The 20,427-nt window shown below is 37.0% G+C and overlaps 1 protein-coding gene across 1 annotated transcript in view; it reads right to left on the bottom strand.

The window, feature by feature from the left end:
* LEMD3 (LEM domain containing 3) overlaps positions 1–20,427 on the bottom strand; it is a gene marked incomplete at its 5' end in the record, with an annotated part of 51,691 nt that overhangs the window by 581 nt on the left and 30,683 nt on the right. Inside the window, 9 exon segments of the mRNA XM_082014262.1 lie at positions 155–233; positions 332–437; positions 4,907–4,988; positions 12,476–12,654; positions 12,887–12,989; positions 14,517–14,618; positions 16,418–16,566; positions 16,647–16,726; positions 18,633–18,700. Coding sequence (XP_081870388.1) covers positions 155–233; positions 332–437; positions 4,907–4,988; positions 12,476–12,654; positions 12,887–12,989; positions 14,517–14,618; positions 16,418–16,566; positions 16,647–16,726; positions 18,633–18,700 — 948 coding nt within the window.

The raw sequence follows: 20,427 nt of genomic DNA, 5'->3' as shown, positions 1-20,427 counted from the left end.
TATTAGTTTACCAGGTGATGACTACTAAAAAGGTCCAGTTTTTGTTATAGCTCGATACTTTAGATATAAACCCCTTCACCATTTAAAAGAACTCCAACTGCACCCATCTTCTGTCATTTCTACCCACATTTTGTTATAAAACCCCATTCCTTACCATCAAACCAAGAACCATGTAATGCCTTGAAAGCCTTTCCAGCATACTCTGGAGAGAGGCACTTGACATATACACAACCCTGCATGAAGAAAAAGAACGTTCGGGTTTTTTTCTTTCTTTTAAGTCCAACAGACAAGGATAAACAAAGCATTAAGGTGTTACTGGAAAGACACTCACCTCACGTGAATTTTTGTCAACAGCAATATGAACAATTCCATCATTATCACTGCATTTCTCCAAGATTGCTTCTTGAATTGCTAGATGCCAGTGATCACCTATTTCCCTATGCAAACAATGAAAGCACATTTCAAAGCATTTTTTAAGCACATCATTTTTTAAACATTGACAACAATCTCATCCTTCCCCACTGAGTTTGGTTTCTCTGTAACCTGACATCATTTTCTGTTAAATGCCTTTGGAACAGATTTGGTACTTTAGCTATTGAATATTCAGTAAATTGGGTCCTACAGTCCACTTTAGAAAATTCAACCCTAAACATCAAAAGGAATAATATGTATTGGGAGGGGGGGCAGAGTTGTCCTCCCCTTCCAGCAGCCTGCCATCACCTTCCTGTCTGAAACTGCAAGCAGTCATAAACTTGTCTTCCCACGCCTGCTCAGACAGGCTGGCCGTTGTTCCAAGGAGAAGGCCACTGCTAGCCTGTTCCTCCGGCAGTAGGAGAGGAGCAGAGGAAGGCAACAGCATAAAGGCCTCTGCCCCTTTACTGTATCACCTCTACCAGCAGTCACAGAAGCAACACTACATGTCAGTATTCAGCAGGCCGAAGGAGCTTTTTAGCTATTCAGACACTGTTCATCACTGCAACAGCTATTCGCTATCCCCAACAAAGCATCAAATTGCATTCGCCCCATAAGGTACTGATAGAACATGCCAATCTAGATCCAGAAACAGAAGTTGTTAAAATCAAATTCCAATTTTGGCGGCTTTGCACAAAAAATATTTTACTGTCAAGACTAATCAGTCTTTAGGTATGTCATTAGAGGAGACAGAAGTCTATGTATTTCTCTGAAGGTACTGCAGGAACTATCTGGTCCTAATGAAGTAACTCTAAGCAGAGGGAACACAATTTCAACAGCCTTAATACGCCTTTAAGCCTGCCTGAATAGTCTTTATACAAAAAACAAGGAACTTACTCTTTCAATAATACTATCAAGAGCTTTGGGTAGTTTTAAAGTTTTCTCCACATAAGGCCAAAATTCTTGAAGTATTTGCTCTACCTTCCTCCTTATTCATGAAAAAAAGGTGGTGGGGAATGGAATGTACATAGGGAAATTAATTGGTCAGGGATTATACTTCAATCTGTCAAGCAGGACACTAACACAACACTTGAAGGACTGTGGCAACATGGAATGTCAGATTTGTTTCTGTCATTTGACCTTGATTGGTTAGAGGATCGGACTTTACAGTTGATGCCACTTGCCCCTGCAGATCATATAAACAAGCAAACAAAAGTGGGGGGGTACACAAGGGTGCAAAGAAGATCCTAATGAAAGTCCTACTGGGAGAGAGACCTTCCAGTGACACCTACAATTTAAAACCCTGCAAAAGTTAGGAGAAGATGCACCCTACTCAGGTTGGAATAAAAGTGTCTTCTTTATACTAGATAGCTCAGAATGAAGGGAATGTATAAGTCCCCTTCCGCTTCTCTAACATTGTAAACAACAGTATTTTCTAAATAATGTGCTGCGCTCCTGATATCAGGGAAATAAAGTAATTCCAAGTTGCAAAAGGACATTTAGAGGTCCCCTCCAACCCAAACTACTCTAATGACTCTATGAAATCTTGACTTTGGTGCATTCCCTCCCAGGCCGGGACTCATGTCCAGATTTACTGAGAAGCATGCTGTCACCAGCAGAAAGCCCGCTACCATAAGAAGAGATCGTATTGTTACAAGCAGGCAATCATCTTTTCTGCTGTGTCTTCTTCCCAGATACTGAAGTCACTGCATTACTCCCAAGTGCTCATTTCCTGTTTGCAAATCAAGCAGAAGTGCATTCTCAGTGTAGTCTGCTTTTTGTGTTTTGCAGACCTGGGACATGAAACCTCATGAGCTAATCGGTTAACTTGGATTTCCAGTAATGAAATAGGCTCCCAACGGGAATGACTTACCCTTCCCTGATCCTGCACATGTATGTTCCATTAGCTGTCAATATCAGTTTGCAGGAATGCTACCCATGCTTTATGAACCATTCTTTTTACTGACTTAGTGGTAGATGCAGAAATGCTAAAATGGGCTTACCCAAATGATGCTTAAACTGATATTTTAAAAAACAGGTTTGTGTCTGGCATAGTAAATGCCTAGAACATATACCTAGGTTTAAGACTGCTGCTGTGGTCTGAGGGTTCACAATGCCCAGGTAAGTCTTCTGACTTTTGGCAGTAGGAAGACAATTATTTACTCTGTTAGCATTGATAAAGACAAATTAACTGGTATATTCCCCAGATGACTCTCAAGTCAACAGAAAAGACCACTATTATAGATGGCTACTTTTACCAGTTACTGGCATATTGTTGAAAATACTTAGTCATTTATTGTTAGTATGTAATAGCTTGACTTCAAGAGCAGCTAAAACTGAATTTTGTTAAGCATACCTTGCACTCACGGCAAGTGTCAAAACAGCATTTGCCAATCTAATCACATGGTACATTCTGTGTTTCAGGTGGTCAGTCAAGGCATTCAGCCCTTTCAGATTTGGGACAAGAACATAAACCTCCTTCCTCTTTTGACACAAGCAGTTGAATAAAGTAGTTTGTCTTGCACTAAGGGTTTTGGGTTTTTGTTGGGCTTTTTTTGTTGGGCTTTTTTTGTTTGTTTGTTTTTAAGATTACTTCAAGGGCATGACAAAAAGTACTCCCTTAATCAGCAGTCCTCTGCAAGACAGCTCATGGAAGAGGAATGGGCTGGAGCATGCAATATGGAATTGGATGAAGTATCCCACTACAACTATAATCCAGCAGTCCAGTAACAGAGCTGGGTCAGCTTCCAAAAGAAGAGGTCCACATGTATTAGAAGTTGCACTGTTCAAATAGCTGACTGGACATCCAAAGTGAAGTGTCAAAGGAGAACAAGTCCTAGTCTATAAATGTGGGGTTTTTTAAATGCACTTGCTGGGCACAGACTGGCTCAGTACTGACAAAACACTGATGTTTTGATATAGCCTATAAAAGGGAGCTTGTTCTGACAAAAGTAACATCTCAGTTGCTAGTCCCATTAACAGCAGACATTTTGAACAGCTAACATCTTGAAACAGGAAAGTAACCAATACAGCACATCACTAAATATTACAGTGAAATTTCAGGAATGGATTTATTTCAGTACTATTCAGACTAACCAATATAGTTCATGAAGTCTCCTTTGTAGCAAGAACAATAAGGACATTGATCTTGCCCAAAATTGTCAGCAAATCTCATCTTTTATTTCATCCTCCTATAGAAGGATCAATTTGCCTCAAGAATACCTAAAATTTCAGTCTTGCTCACTCTACTGCAACCTGAAAGTTATGAAAGAAGCCACAGTTGGGGTCTCTGCTCGAACAGTCATTAAGTATTAAAGCCATGGAGGAAAAAAGAAGTTTTTAGAGTAATTCTCTATGCTCGGGATAACACTGTCCTCAGTTAATTAGCTAACAGCTTTCCAATTAATAAGGCAAGGAACTAAAGTAATTAAGTGTGGCTAGAAACAGAAGTAAAACAGAGCTGAAGAAATACATCCAAACTTTGCAATCACTCGTGTCTATACTCTGGTGTCCCCTCCTACAATTCCTGTTATTCCCTGCTCTAATCGATAGCTTTAATTTTCAACTCAACTTCTCATATTCTGCAGTCACAATTAGCACCTCACTAACCAACTTTTTTACTACTCTCTAAGACAGTATAGCATCTTCATTTTTCCCTTATATAATCACATCAGGGAATAAATTACTTCAGAGGAGTTACTGGAGTCCTTGTATGTCTTTGCACTGGGCAAACCATGCTTCAAAGATTAGAAGGGATTAGGGGGACTAACACATAGTTTATGCCCCAACTACTAACATGATCTAGTGATCTAGCCCACAGGCAATGGGGATATAACAGAATAGTGGATGAAGCTTTAAAAGACTACAAATATATTAACTATTCTTCCGTAACTCTTGGCATGTGAAACAAGGCTTGTTACTTACTCATACACAGTACATACTTTAGAATTCTATCTGAGCATTAGAAGCCAGTACTCTGCAATAATTTAAAACCTTCCCACTACAAAAATCTGTTTGCATCAAAACTAGGCAGTCACACTGCCATAAAGTAATAAACTATTTAAATTCAGCCTTTTAAATGCAAACTGTGCAAGCTCTGTAACAGTCTAAATATTGCAGAATACTTAACAATACTTCAGAAACTTACAGTCTCTTGTTAGGCTGCATGAGTATCCCGTCAGTTGGTATAATTGAGTATTTACAAAATTAGTTAATAGAGAAAGATCAGTCATTGCTCCAAGTGGTTTGACTAAATGCCACACTTCAAGAAGTGACCCAAAGCCACCAAGCAAGACAATAAAGGACAGAAGACAGGCAGTAAAATTATTTGTCTTCTCATAGATGCTAAGAGGAAGATGATTTTTTTTTTTAACAACATACTTGTTTCTTTTAAGCTATTCATCTCTACTCACTTCTTCCAAACCTCTCTCAGAGGAAAGAAATGGACCCTTCCAAAAGAATAAAGAAATACAGATAGATAACTCTTATTACTTACATAACTGGATCAAACATATTGCGAATCTTTAGACATGGTGTCAAGCTGTTTGGTGGTGAATTTCTTCTATCTAGATGAAACGCTACAAAGAAAAATCAATTTAATAGTATTTACTGACGTGCATAATACCATCTAGTTAACAAGTGTCAACTTTATACATGAATACCTTTCTGGTTTTACTCAAAAGAATACTTTCCTTCATATACGAAAAAGCTTCAAGCAAATTAAGTTCTCCAGAGTTTTATACTGCACTGAAGAAAATGTACCATACTTAACTGAATTTTTTAGATTTACAACTTCTACATTTAAAAAGATAATGCACTCTTTTATATCCAGGCCACAGTACATGGAAAGAATTCAGGATATTTTAAAAAATACCATATAGTTGAAGAGAAAGTATTTGCATTACATCTATATGACAAGACAGATATTCTTAACCACTTTTGGAGCTGCAGGTTAACCATTCAGTTTTAACTGTCTGATCAATTTTCATTTCTTCCACTTTTGGGGCAATTTACTGCCTATCTGGTTAAGAAACAGGGAGACCCTTAGATGGATGTTGTATTGCAGTAACAACTGTTAAGGAGCACTCTACAAGGATGGAGCTTTTGTAATCCTAAATGCTCTACACACATGATCAAAGGCTTTCCAAAATCTGAAATGAAACACACCAGAGAATAAAACAGATGTAAGAAGAAAAATGGAAATGAAAAATAACAGCGCTGCTCTTCCAAAGCTGAACAATCCCATGAAAGACATACTGAAGTTCTAAAATAAACATTACATTCTCTAAAGTTCACAAGCTCTACTTGTGTGAGTTGCAACAGAAGACTGCACCATAAGAAAAGGAATAGAGGAGCCCTTCAGATTCAGGTAAGATAGTTCCATGCCTTGAGAAGGGCCAGCAAAGCAGCAACAGAAATGGAAGGGGATAACCTGGTAAAACCACTTCCAAGGCTTGAAGGAAGTTTTAATTTGAAGACTTGAGATGAACAGATTCAACAGTTTAAACATAAGATTAAAAAAAACTCAACAAGACAAAATCATGTTCCAAACCGATGCTAATGCTTCTCCTTTGCAGTCCCTACTTCGGAAATGTTTGACAGATTCAAGATGTTACATTCCAAGTGTTAGAAGTCTCAGTTTTGGCCAGACGACACTACAGGTCTGTGCTTCTTACTGCTGATTTTTTAAAATAAGATCTTGCAAGTATATCCAAAATACATGAACACTGCTAGTCTTCTGTATGTCACCAAAACAAAAACTGTGTCACACAGAAGAAATTCAGTCATGTGGAAGACACTGCACGTGAAAGACAAGCGCTAACCAAGAGAAAATTCACTGCCTGCAGATAAGGCACAGAAATATACATGAGGAGCAAGTTTGTCTGAAGGAAAAAAATACAATTACCAGGTAGAAATTAGAAAAGGTGGCCTCCAAATCTAACATAAAACCTACCCCAAGTTCCCCAAATAACTAAAAGTGTTCTTATTAGAATATACCCACACAGAGTCCAAGTCACCAATACCTGTAACAATTGACTGTTTTTTCTTGGGAATAGATTTCTAAATATGCTGGTGACACTGCATCTATCTCTGAGCTGCCTATAGTTTAAGGACAAGTCCTTTTTCAATAGCACATGGTTTTGTAAAGTTTTTTGCCCTTGATTCAAAATTATACATAGGGTATACAATAAAAACTTTACAGAACTAAGCAACATTGAAAAATAAATGGACTTACCTTACTCATGTAGGTTGGCTCCAGCAGATCAAGGGGGGGTGTGAAATGTCACCAGCATATTGTACACTGGGGCATCACACCATACTGAAGAAGGTGATCTGGGATGGCCTAGTCATGGACCTGGACCTGAAAAGGCGTGGGGTTGAGGAAATTATGTGCTGATTGTTAATAGCTAGGTTTATTCAGCACATGGTTTTAATCCAAGGATAAAGAATGGTGAGGTTATTTGCAGAGACCCTAGGCCCAGAGGATCAGCACTTCTGCAAGCTGTTTATGAACGCCAAAAAAACCCATACTGTTGTTTATGACAGCAGCTACACCATTAAGCTATGCAAAAGTAGCTAAATGGGGAATTCACGCTTTAGTGTGGATACCTATAAAAACCAGGCTTTGCCTGCTCCAATTTCTAATAATCTTGATGTCCTTTTGATTGGAAGAGCTCAGGTGCTTGCAGAGATGACTTCAGCCAGAGCATACCACCAGCACGAAACTAATCTGCTACCAACTTAATGCAACATTATACTAGTAGAACAAGTGTGCCCAGAGCAGTGCAGCATATGAAAATAAAGATGAATTCTGCTTATTCTCAAAAGTGTTTCAAAGTTGTGGTAAATTAAAAAGAAGTTTTGCAACTTAGAGCTTTTTATGTATAAGGAAAAAAAAATGGCCACAGAAATCAGCGAGGTACAAAATTAACACTAGCAGAGTAATAAGCATTAAAATGTATACCAGAAATGGAACCAAAAAGGGGAGGGTAGGGAAGACACAGGCAAGTTAAAAATAATGCTCTACCTACACAGCAAATTTCACAATAGCATAGTTAACAGATGTCTCTTGAATTTCATTACACATCTGTAACAATTAATTCTCCCCTCAAAAAGAGCAAGTTTAAGTGACAAAACTATTCAGATTACGGTACTGATTATTTGAAAATTTACACTGGTGTGGAGCATACAAAATATTCTCCTCACAATAAGGGCATAAGCAGACATTCTTGTGGCACAACAGCCTAAGCTACACCATAATTAACTAAGCCACTCACATGCCATTTCTTTTCCTAAATAGGTCTCAACAGTACAGCTTACAAAACGAGAGCAAAAAGGTGGAGATGAAATAGGAAAGCAGAAGCACAATTTTCTGCACTAAGTCACTTATAGGAAAATTTTTAGGACTTTCATAAACCCCACTTGGGGACTAGGGAGAACCTTCAAGAAAAGGAAGCCACTTTGTATTTCAATCATAATGTACTTTGTTTTATTACCTTAAACGGAATATGACTGTATCATTCCAGACTCAAAGAACAGCAGCAGCTAAAAGTGTGTGCTTTCAAAAACCTCTTTATCACTGTGACTGAAATGTGTCTATGATGGAAGTGTCTCTTGCACAGACTTCAGAATGAAGATTTATGAAACTGTAGTACACCTTTCTATAGCTCTTGAATTACTGCTGTATTATTGCTAAAGGGATTCTCCAGTATCACCACTGTGGGCTATAAGACAGCGCAAGACATCTTCAGATGTGGATTTGATACACCTGATAAGGTTCAAGACTTGCATCAAATATAGGTATACTTGCTTCTGAAGAACAGATTTATTCATGTTAAGCCACAGATCACTGTAATTTATTAAGTACTAACTTTTCCTATCAAAGGCAAGAAAAAGAACATAAAACATTTAGTTGAGAATGTTGAAGTTACGCCCTTTCACACAACACAAGGTTCCTCAGTAAAGATACTGAAATCAAAATAATACTAAACGTTATTAAGAGAGGAGAGCATGGTTGACTTAGGGTTTTATACAGTTAAGTTCAGCTACGTAAGACAGCAGAGGATATATATAGCATTTTACAACACACATAAAATCCACAGTTTTCTTGCAATAGTTAAGAATAGAGCTGGTGGGTTTTTTTTTTCTTTCTCAGTGTGGAGAAAGGACTATATTCTTACAAGCCAGGCAAGAGGGGTGTCATTCACAGAAGGCAACAGGTTATCTTCCATGCTGCAGGATGAAATATCATCCTAGATGTGGTACTTCAGAGAACCTCTTTATCTCATCTCCAGAGCTGTCAAGGAACTTTAGCTATTGCTGTTAGCTTAGCTACATTGGAGTTCTGCCTATTTTTCTTTAAAGCCCCAGTTATCAAAGGCATGATAGGACAACAGTACCTGTTCTTTCAAAAGCCAACTGGACACACTAGAATTGTCTTGGTTTTTTCCATTGATTGAATTAGATTATACTTTGGCATGATCAAGATTCTTTTTCAGTTGACAATTCTCTTGTTTTCAAAACATCTCTCATATTGGTCTGTCATCCTACAATGAGCTTACCTACCCCTTTTTTTTTTGACAGATATATCCACCACATCCAGTAGATAATATTTCAAAGGAAGTACACCAGACTTTATTCTGTCCCAGTAAAAAAAAAAAAAAAAAAAAAAAAAAAAATCACAAACTGTCTGCCAAAACACAGGCTACATCCTGAAGGACTGGACAAAATGCCACAATGATGCTTGAACTCTAGACGCTAACAGACAGTAGGGCCTAGATCTTCATACATGCTACAGGTCCCATATTTAAAATGCATGCTATCATCTACCAGTATTCTAGTACACACTAACAGGTCAAGAGGCTTTCTTCTTCAATTGCACATACTCTAGATATTGTGTTCTGCTACCAAGCACTACCAGATCTCAGAAGGTTAACAAAATTGTGACCTTGAAATTTATTCACAAGATTCAAACCCAAGAATTCATTCTGATTTTATAAGGTACTGAGTTTGTTCAGGACCTAGCAGTCTTGAAGAGTATTTAGATTTATGAACTTCTATATTCAAATGTCAAAACTAGAGGACAAACTTAATCCCAGTTGATATATACTTCCAAAAATGAAGAAAGCAACACATACATATAGAATTCCTAACTTCAGTAAAGAAACAGCTGTGCAAAAAGTACGAGACTAATGCAATGGAACTATTTCCAACAGTCATAGGAAAACAAAGAACACAAAACAGAAAGAGCCTTTGCATGTGAAAACTGCCTTTGCCTGCTGACTACCAAGATATAGAGCCCAAATGACCTATGTCATTTTGGCCACCCCTATTTCCATGCTGTTCTGTTAGAGCCAGAGTGTGCAATTTCAATTATTCAGAGATCTTTGCTGAACTACAAACATAACAAGAAAACTAGGAAAACTGCTATTAAAAGAACTGAAACAGGATAGATCTTAATATATCCTATGCAATAGAAAGCATAGTCTTAAGTACATGCTCTAGGCAACATACAGCTAAAAGCCACAGCTGAGAGATAAAGATATTCTGTCCACATTCACAATATGCTGAAGTAGGTATCAGATGCTGAAATTCAGAGAGTACCTAACAGTAACTACAGTCGCTGTCTTTCTAGGAAGTTTTGGAAAATACTGTTCTGTTGAGAGTCTTGAATGTATACTTCCATGTAGCAAAGCAGCACCTGAGCTATCACAAACTAAAAAGTCTTCCAGATGAAAGAAAATCCAGTCCGATTTCTAATACAGGACAGAATGTTATGGAGTGATTTATATTGAAATCAAACAGGACAAGAAAATCTGAAAGCAAGTGAGAAGTAAATGATAGATTCCAGAACTGGAGTGTCATGTTTCACAGTCTGTATTGAAAAAATAAACTCCATAGAAGATTCAGTTTTATAATACACATAGCTTGCAGAAGCTATGTGCAATTTAAGTGCCTGAAAATCAATCATGACAGTATTACAGAGATGAACAGAGACAGCTGTTGATAAAACCCACCACTGCACTGCACCCCTAAAGCACTTGCACATCCCTAATGGACAATGTCCTACGAAGAAAAGGCTCTGCAACTCTCGTAATAAAGTCACTATTCACATCTTGCTAACTAAAATTTTGAGAAACTGAAATCTTGTAATACAGTTGTCACAGCAGAATGCCATGTTACTACTACTACTGCAAGACGATGACTGCAGAACCTCAAGCTTGCAGTAGTATTCACAAGGTATTTTATAAAAAAGCAGCCCTCATTTCCAATGAATGATTTAAAAATAAGAAATGTAATGCTAAAACCAGTAGCATAACTTTGAGAAGTATTTAATGATATCCCAATGTAATATTTTGCATGGACAAGCAAGAAATATATCCCAAGACTACTAACATCCTCATCAGAGAACATGCCAAGTATCTGCAACGTCTTAAAATATTTGGCTTTTCAAGTTGACAGAGAATTGTTCGCTTTTGCTTTGAACTTACAGAAAAGCAAAATTTAAGACCTGAAGGCCAAAAGCATACATAGAACTTAGGAAAACATGCAAGTGGCCTAGGACAAAACCAGCATGTTAGCAGTACTTTTACTTGGGCAGTCAAGTTTGCTATGTTCAAAGCAGCTCTTCGTGTCTGTCTTTAGAAAGGAAATAATCACATTGGAAGGAGCTACTTTAAACTGTACCCTCTTTTTATAGGAAGCAATAAAATATTGTTTCTAAAAAATAAACATGTATACCAGTAAAAAGCAAAAGAAGGAAGCCTACTACTACTTGCTTTAGTTAAACTAAGACCAAAATTAGCATACTCCAGCAGAACAGAGATGAGAGTGGGAATTTTTGTTTAAGTGGGGCTAGGAAGGGCAGAAAGTCTGTTTTTTAACTGGGCTTTTTTCAGCATCTAGTTCAATGCCATAGAAGTAATGCATGATACAATGTTGACAGCATCGATTTAAAAAGTTGAACTAAAAACTGGAGAAGCAACAACTCCCTCCTCCCTCACCATGAAAATAAGCTGATAAGTTTATAAACTAGGAGTCTGCACAGCATTTATTTCAATCCTACTGGAGAGATAATACAGCATTACAGAAGATAAGGCAAGACAGACTCTTTTTTAAAGAGTCACAACATTTAAACAACTGGCAATTAAGATTTCACTTTAAACATTTACCTTCACACTCAGGCATTGATAGAAATGACCATTCTTTTTCATTGCAACCCAGAATTCAAGTCTTAGAGCTTCAATTTTTCATTGAAAAACAACACCCCACCCCAAAAACTGAAGCTTAACATGAAGAAAGGCAGAAAGAAAAAGAACTAGGAACACATGACCACTGCAGACAGACACCTGCAAATCCACTGGATTCTTGCCACTTGGCTCCATGATAAAGCCGAAAAGTGACAGACCACTGCAAAATCCATGTGTGACAACAGCCTCTTCTATTAAAGCAAATGCTTTGCTGCACCACAGAGCTTGAAATACAAATGCACAGTGTCAAAAAACATTTATGACAGAAAGGAAGCACTACTAGGAGATGCTCAAAACCCATGTTTTGCTGATTGAGGAGTCTCTTGTCCCAGCAGTTTCCTCTTCAAAATAAACAAACATCTCTTCCTCCAAACTCTGTCTTGAGATACTGGACTGATAACTTAACAATAAGAAACTCAAGTCTACAAGCGCCGATTTACCTGCTGTCAGATACAACCAATTACATTACTTCAAGTATAAGGCATGTCAGAATTTGACCAACTAACAAGTTATGGGTTTTTTTTTTAAATTCATAAAGAAGAACAAGCAATTCATTCTGGCTACATGCCCTCTGCTGCATTTCTGCAGTAGCTATAAAAAAAAAAGCTCATTTTGCTTGAAAACAAGGCAGACACTGAATGCACAGAAAAAGTCAGTCTGTTGAACAAGATAGAGAAATAGCATTGACAGTTCATAACAATACTTGAAGGTGTGAGAAAACAAGTCTTTCCTGTTCAAGCAACAAAACAGTATTTAGAAGTTAGATGCAGAAATTAAAACAATTGTATTTGCAAAATAGAACTAGATTTCAATACCTTGGCCTTGCCACACTTTTGACGGTATTACTAAAATTTTGTCACATGCTGCAGAAGGTTGCATCCATTTCCAAACCAAGAACTCTGAACCACCTATTCTTCGTGTCTCTGTGTGTACTCTAGATTCATTTGCTGCAAGAAAGTCAACTGCTCTATTCCAGACTTTCCTCATTTTCCTCCTTAAAAATTGAAGCAAGAATTACAAAGTTAGCATTATAACAACCTGCATAGCTGACACCCAGATGTAAGAGAAGTCTAATGTTTTTTTTCCTCCCACCTGTGTCAATAAAAATCTCCAAAATATTATACTATGCAGCCTACTGAAATTAACTTAGTTAATTGACCAATTTATTTTTACTATTTTTCCTTACTTACACATAAGGAAATTCAGTACTTCTAGTGAGAACATACCTGTCCTGAGGTGGTATTAGAGAATCACGCACGTGTAAAATAGGCATGTAAGGCTGCAAGTCTTTATTTTCAGAACATGCATCGCTGTGACTTCTTAGAACATCTGAGGACACCATAAGAAAAGCTGGTAACTACATAGATCATGCAAACTTTAAGAAAAATATAAATTCTGGTAGTGAACAGCTACTCTGATGACCCCTCCCAATTTTAGTATTTAAGATGTTTTTGGCATTTTGAAGCCTTTTTCTTTCTAACCATGCTGAATGCAAATCAAGAAAACTAACCACACACAGTGGCTCTCAGTACCCCAGATAACTTTGGAATAAAGGAAAAGAGTTCTTGCAGTTACTCTTGATTGGTACTTCTAACTGTTAGCAAAGAGAGCCACCTTTGAAAATCAAGTGCTTTCACTCCACCTCAACAAAGCTTGATTTGCCAACAGAAAAGATAGGAATATGGTGAAAACAGGAAAACACCTCCAATTTGTCTATCATCTTTGTATTTATGATGAATGCCATAGGTGAGAGTAGTAAGACAAGTTAAGTAAAAATGTAGTCCAAAACAGAGCTTAAAAACTACAAACTTCTGAAAACATTGTGGCTTCAAATAGAGCGGCAGAATTTCAGAACTCAATTATGCATTCTTTTTTAGTAACATAATTTCAGCTCAAAGCGACTAACTAAAAAGCTGCTTTTTCATTGAAAAGCCATTAAAGATGGAATTGAGAGCTAACACACATTTTAGGAGTGGATATTTTAGCTAAAGATAGCTGAAAAAACATATACAGAAAGCGACATGTCACCGTACTTCTAGACAACAAACATCACATTTTTATTTGTTATCAGTAGTAAGACAAAATACCACTACATCAATGGGAATTTATTATAGCCATGTTGATGTAATTCACAAATTACAATCTTTATGGAAGACGGAAGGACAGAAGGATGGAAGGGCGGGGAGGGCGGGGAAGGGAAGAAACACATGAACCACACATTTGACCAAGAACCTCTTGAGCCCTCAGCACAGGAAAGACACGGACCTGTTGGAGCGGGTCCAGAGGAGGGCCACAAAAATGATCAGAGGTATGGAACACCTCTCCTGTGAGGAAAAGCTGGGAGAGCTGGGGTTGTTCAGCCTGGAGAAGAGAAGGCTCTGGGGAGACCTTCTTGCAGCCTTCCTGTACTTCAAGGGGGCTTATGAGAAAGATGGGGACAGACTTTTTAGCATGGCCTGTAGTGATAAGACAAGGGGTAATGGTTTTAAAGTAAAAGAGGGCAGATTTCAACTAGATATAAGGAAGACATTTTTCACACTGAGGTTGGTGAAACACTGGCACAGGTTGCCCAGAGAGGTGGCAGATGCTCCATCCCTGGCAACATTCCACATCAGGTTGGACAGGGCTCTGAGCAGCCTGAGCTAGTTGAAGATGTCCCTGCTCATTGCAGGGGGGTTGGACTAGATGGCCTTTAAAGGTCCCTTCCAACCCAAACTATTCCGTGATTCTATGAACTCTAACAGCATGATAACTGACAACTAAACAGGCAGAAAACATAACTGAATTAATGCCAGTACTTTGAAAGCTTATACGGAGTTGATACAGACACATCAGATGTGAGTCAAGAAGCCATACCTATGATTTTTACCACCATATCATACATCTGCCTCGTTTCTTCTTCCTCTTTTGCCCAACGGTACTTCATGTAGTGCAAGACTCCCCAGACCACTATTACACCTGCATTAAGATATATAATACCCTTTAAACAGTATTAGAACATTGGTTATTTAACAATGTTTAAAGCACATACTTCAGAAGTTGAACTAGCTAACATTTTGAAGTATTTTAAATTCAAAGTTAGTGAAATACACTGTACTCACTGTCAAAATTTTATATTTTACTAACATAGCAACATGAACTCTTAAACTTGGAAGAGTTGTTACCTTTAGAAAATAATTTCATTGTTTTAACAATAGCCTGGTATCCCATGACTGCAGTCTGAAATTTTACCCATTTGTGAAGAAAAATAGTATACCAATTATATTTTTAAAATTCAAAGTCATATCAAAAGTCACATAAACTTACAATTCAGAACATGTTAATATTTAAAAATGCACAATATTCACTAATTCATAAACAAGTCACGTGCTTTAGATATACTGGTCAAAGCTAACTAACTTCAGCTCAGCTACAGATTTGTGTTTCTTGCAGCAAAGTACTGCATGCTCTTTTTCTATTACTTTAAAGACTATTCCCAAAAAGGACAATCTAGTTAGAAAGGCCAGCAGCATAAACTTAAAATAAAAATCTTATTCCTTCTTCTTTCTTGGGCTAAGGGCACGACTGACGTCTTAACAATAATTAAAAAAACCCAACAAAACCAAACCAAAAACATGCATACACAAATCATAGTTGCATAGTTTGTTTCATATACCAGTGATCACAAGGCAATGTTAACTGACACAAAGAGACCGAGGGACACCATTTGAGGCCAAAATGGGTATTAGTTAATGACACTACATCTAACATTTATACAATTCAACTTTTGAAAAGGTGCTTCATATTAACCTTAATTACAAATAAGAAAGTCAAGACATAGAGCAATTTGCTCAGCATGACCAGTGGTCATGAGTGGATGAGACCAGTGGTTGAAGTGCATACTGAGTTTCATCTCTGCATCCCAATTCAATCCTCATATTGACTATTATCAGCCAGATGGCAATCTGGGACAGTTTGCCTTCGATTCTTTTGGTTCATCAAAGGGCTAATAAAGGAGGCCTCAAGTCTTCTGCTCATAAGCATAAGATTGTTAAGATATCAGTTTATCAATTTATTAAATATTCAATAGGTGCATGAGATGAACTCTGCATCTTCAATGTTTCTAACCAGCCACACAGGAGTGAAGCGTCCGCATTTAGCTGTACCATATTTTTATGCTGCATAGTTCTGAGTATGATTAAGAATTAAATAAACTTGAAAGAATTTGAAACTTAACTAGAGAACTATCAAAGACTAAATTAATTAGTCTTACTGAAGGCTAGACACATTTCTACAACATAGTCTTAGAGGTAAGAATTTTTGGTGACAACCATATTGGGTATCCAATTTTTCCTAAAACTAGGAAAATCACCTTTTCTGTAGTTATGTTTCCAAAGTTCCTGGAGCAACAGTGAAATACTCTCAAAATTAAGGCTATCATGTCTTTTTACTGAGCATTTTGTTTTTTGAAATCAGTTCAATCTGGAATTTTTGAAAGCCACAAGGTATTGCTTTGGCAGGGAAAAAGACAAGAGTTCCCAAAGAATGAATATGTTCAGCTGACTACAGCAGCAGATGATGGTAACCAATGTGAAAACACAGTGGCACGACAGAAGTGCAAAGCAAACTGCATTGTAATCAAGATACTGATAGAGGCTCAAGTTTTATGGGTCAGTAAAAACTTCTTGAAAGACACTGTTTACTTTTCCCCATGCACTTACATAAATGCAAGTTAATTAAAAAAAAAAAAAAAATCAAACTTTTTTGTTATAACTTACCCAAAAGCAATATTGATAATCTGTGAGTTACATTAACAAACGCACGGCGAAAACGACACCTGAAAGACATCTTTGGACTAGTGGATTCCAGGTACTTCACATCTGTCACATTAGTGACATCCATCTCATTAGGGTCATTGCTGAAACACCTATTCAAAAATATACAGTATTTATGAAAAACGATACACTCTGTTAGAAGAAATTAAATTAAGAAATAAAGACCACTTACTTTATGCCAACATCCTCCCCATTCTTCAAGATCCATTGTAATGCTGTGTTAAGTACACTTTCATATTCTGGATCTAAATTCTGTGAAAAAACAAGTATTAATGACTAATTTCATAAATAAACAGAAAGTTATCATGCCACAATAAAATTCAGATACTGCACATATAAGTAGCCAAACTATGTGGTTTTGTTCTTGATTCTTCAGTTTTTGCGTAAGTGTTCACTACACAAAGTGTATCTATACATGCTATGAGCAGCAATCAGACTTACTAGCATTCCTCAATTTGAGGACTGTTTGAAAAGTCAAGCCACATTCACTGTTTTATTAACAATTCTAACCTACAGCAAGAGAGAAAAAAAAAAAATCATTCAGCCACTAGGCGGTGCTCATTGAAAATCTACTTCAAGAGTAAAATTCAAACTAGATACAAACCCAGCTGGAAACGGGTGGTATTAAAAAAAAAAAAAAAAAAAACGACCTGAACTGCTTTTAGGAAGCTTGAGGAAAATCAATTTTAACTGATATTTTGCAAATAGTCTAGTGTTTGTAGTTCAAGAACTGATATTACTGTATAGAAATTGACTTTTTAAAAAAATTAGTTGGCATCAACTATCATAAAACATTTACTGCTAACTGAGCTAAGGCTGTCTCCATAGTGCACCTTGTATGTTCTTTTGCAGAAAAAGGAAGGCAAAAATAGAAGTTAATATTGTATTTGAAATTATACTTTCCAGGAAGATTTATCTCCATCTTTCCTTTGAACCTCACATAATGTAACTGGGCTAGAATTAAAGGATAAGCAAGTAACTGTTTTATTTTCCATTTGAGAGTAAAATATTAAAGTTTTATCACTGAAATTCTGCAAAGGAGTTATATTTATACTCCCAAAATGAGGAACAGTAGGGTTAAATGAGACTGTACAAAGTGACAAATTTTCATATGAAATTTGAGCTTCTTATCAGAGGTAAACAGTTGTTAATGATAACAACTGTCATTCTGTCAGCACAATAGATAAGACCATCAGTTATCTGGCAACAACTTAATTTTTTCCAGTGTATTCCCACAACACACTGGTCTTAATAGATATTGAATATCACTGCCAAACCATAAACCAGTATTAGCAGCTTCTTCAGGATGCTGTTAACATTGCTACTCTTTGTTTACTACATAAACATTTGCCAAAATGTAAAATTTCTATAAATTTCTGATTTGTATATTAGAAGTCACACCAGCTTAGCTCCCCTCCATCCAATCAAAGCAATCTTATACACTCAGCCTTTTAAAAGCTTCAAGTAGTTTTCCACTGAAGAGTACACCAATGTGGGCTAAAATAAACCCTACAGCTGTCAAGACAAGGCAAGAGTCATCTTTTATTTGGGGAGTGAGGCAGGGGAATGACAGCAGAGAGTGGGATTTCATAATACTGCATACCTATCAAATTAACAAAAAGGGTCTTTTTTGACCATTTCTATTTAAAGCATCAACAAATGGTGTCTCCATACAGCTGCTGCCTGTCAGGCCCGCTGCACAGATCCACACATCAGCTTCTCCTCCCAAAGAAAGGAAGACCATATGCTTTTTTACTAAGTCCCAAAACATAGTATTCTGATTTGTGGAGAAGCTTCTAGAGATTTGGATTTCCTAGGTTTATAATTTTTGTCTTTGTCAATTATCTCCATCAGTTCAAATTATGCCCTGGTGTTTTAACTGAAGGCAAAAAGCCTGCATGCCATTGAAGCACTACTATCTACACTTTCACTGCAGTTAAGCCAGTTTCTTTCACTTCCCTCTCCCCCAAAACATCACTACACCCCAAAATAAAAATCGTAAGTAGAATGTGTTAAAGACATCAATTCCAAACATTGCCAAGTAACATTCAATACTAAGTCAAATTTAATCAATACACTAGATATGAAACTAGGCCATATAAATTGTAACTTACACAAATCTTGTATACAACCAATGAAAAATACCTCTTTTGCTTACTTTTAAATATGCAGCTGCCTCCTGGACGGTAAGATTTCTTTGAATAGAGCTGCCACATTCATGTTCCCCTGGTAAAATTAAACTTTTGTTTATTTTGATCTACTTATTACTACATGATATAAAATAACATAAACACTTATGGTTAACACAATCTACACAAGCAGCAGTACCACAATAATTATCACAAGTTCCACTAAAAATATGTAAAAATCTCTGGACAAATTTCTCCTTCAAAAAAGTTAAGAAAGCTGAAGATTGTCACAGCTAATAATATGTACAAATCACATCAATACAACTTCATGTACTGGTCAGAAAGTATATTTTGGTATTTACACTGGAGGTAGAACAAAAGGTAGTATGAAGAACTATCAAAAGGATGTTACCATAAAGCAGTTGCTGTACCCTGACTCAACTGCTTCCAAATAATTTCCAATTACTCTGAAACATGTATTATCTTTTATACAGACCAAGTTAGTTCCAGTTGCAACACATCCATAATAGTATTTCAGACACTATGAAGGTACTACACTTTAGATTGGTCCAAGATATCACAGTAACTCATCACCTTCCTGAACATGCACAAAATCCCAATATGGCCTGAAACTGGTGTTTTTACCATCCTCCTAATTATTTTGGAAAGTAAGCAGAAGTAGTCAGCAAGTAAGGTATCATATGCACAGTCAGTCCTCACAGCCATGGACCATCATCTTCCTGATTTTCTTTGCAAAACTGAAGGTACCCGATTCATAGAACAAATATGTAGCGACAGTCATACCAACAAAGTCACACAGAAAGGGAAAAGAACTAACACCAGTTTTATCTATCACTAGGCCATCATTTCTGAAGAACTGTCAGGGAGTGACAAATCACTTTTTTCCTGATCTTTCAAAAAAGAAAAAATCTTAGCATCTATAATTATGATTTTACTGTGCCAAAACAATAAAATAAGAAACAACAAATCCAGTCTTTCACTGGCTCAGGGTTATGACTGCCTTACCTTCCTGAATCTCTGCCAAGCTGTATTATTCCCAAAGCAATAGCAAGGCTAGGAAAGTTTAAGAATCTCATGCATATACAAAATATAAACCCTTTGCTTATACTCTTAATACTCACACAAAGTATTTAAAGTTGGAATTACTCCACACTGGAATATCCTTGCTCCATTTAGAGCAACTTCAAGTATTAATTCCCTACACAAACAAGAACATTTAAGGCAATCTGAATAAAAAATGAGGAAACTAGCAAGTTACGGAGAAGCATCTTCATGCCTCATTCACAGTAGGGAGTTACAAAGAAATAAGTGTTTCTATGAAGCCAAAGTCCTTCTCAGACTGCTAAAGCAAAGTTTTGTTCAATACACTTTGACAGATTTAAGTTAATTTGTCCTTGCAAGCACATCAGCATAATAGGCACACTGTTCTCTTAATGTTGGCTTATAGAGAAATAGGAATACTGTTTTTAGAGAGTGCTCATATGCTATCTGGCCTAGAAGTGCTGCTGGAACTAAGCCCATGTGCATGTGCACATTTTCAATCAAGCATTGAGCAGAAAAGACACTACTTTAAAAGTTCTTTCACTTAATAACTCAAATGCAACATCTTGGACTTTCAAAATGCCTCAGTCTACTGTAATAGCAAAACTACAGAGATCACTTGTGAAAATTGACACCACCTTTGGCCAAAAAACACTCTGAGTTTAGAAGTCAGCACCAGAACTGGAGTTGTGTGCTATTCTTGTATATAATTTCGCTCTCTACAACTACCTGAAAGAGGGTTGTGGCGACGAGGGTGTTGGC

The sequence above is a fragment of the Phaethon aethereus genome, assembly GCF_964289735.1.
Source record: "Phaethon aethereus genome assembly, chromosome: 1".
Lineage (NCBI taxonomy): Eukaryota > Metazoa > Chordata > Aves > Phaethontiformes > Phaethontidae > Phaethon > Phaethon aethereus.
The sequence above is the reverse complement of the archived record's forward strand: the minus strand, read 5'-3'. Positions and strand labels throughout refer to the sequence as shown.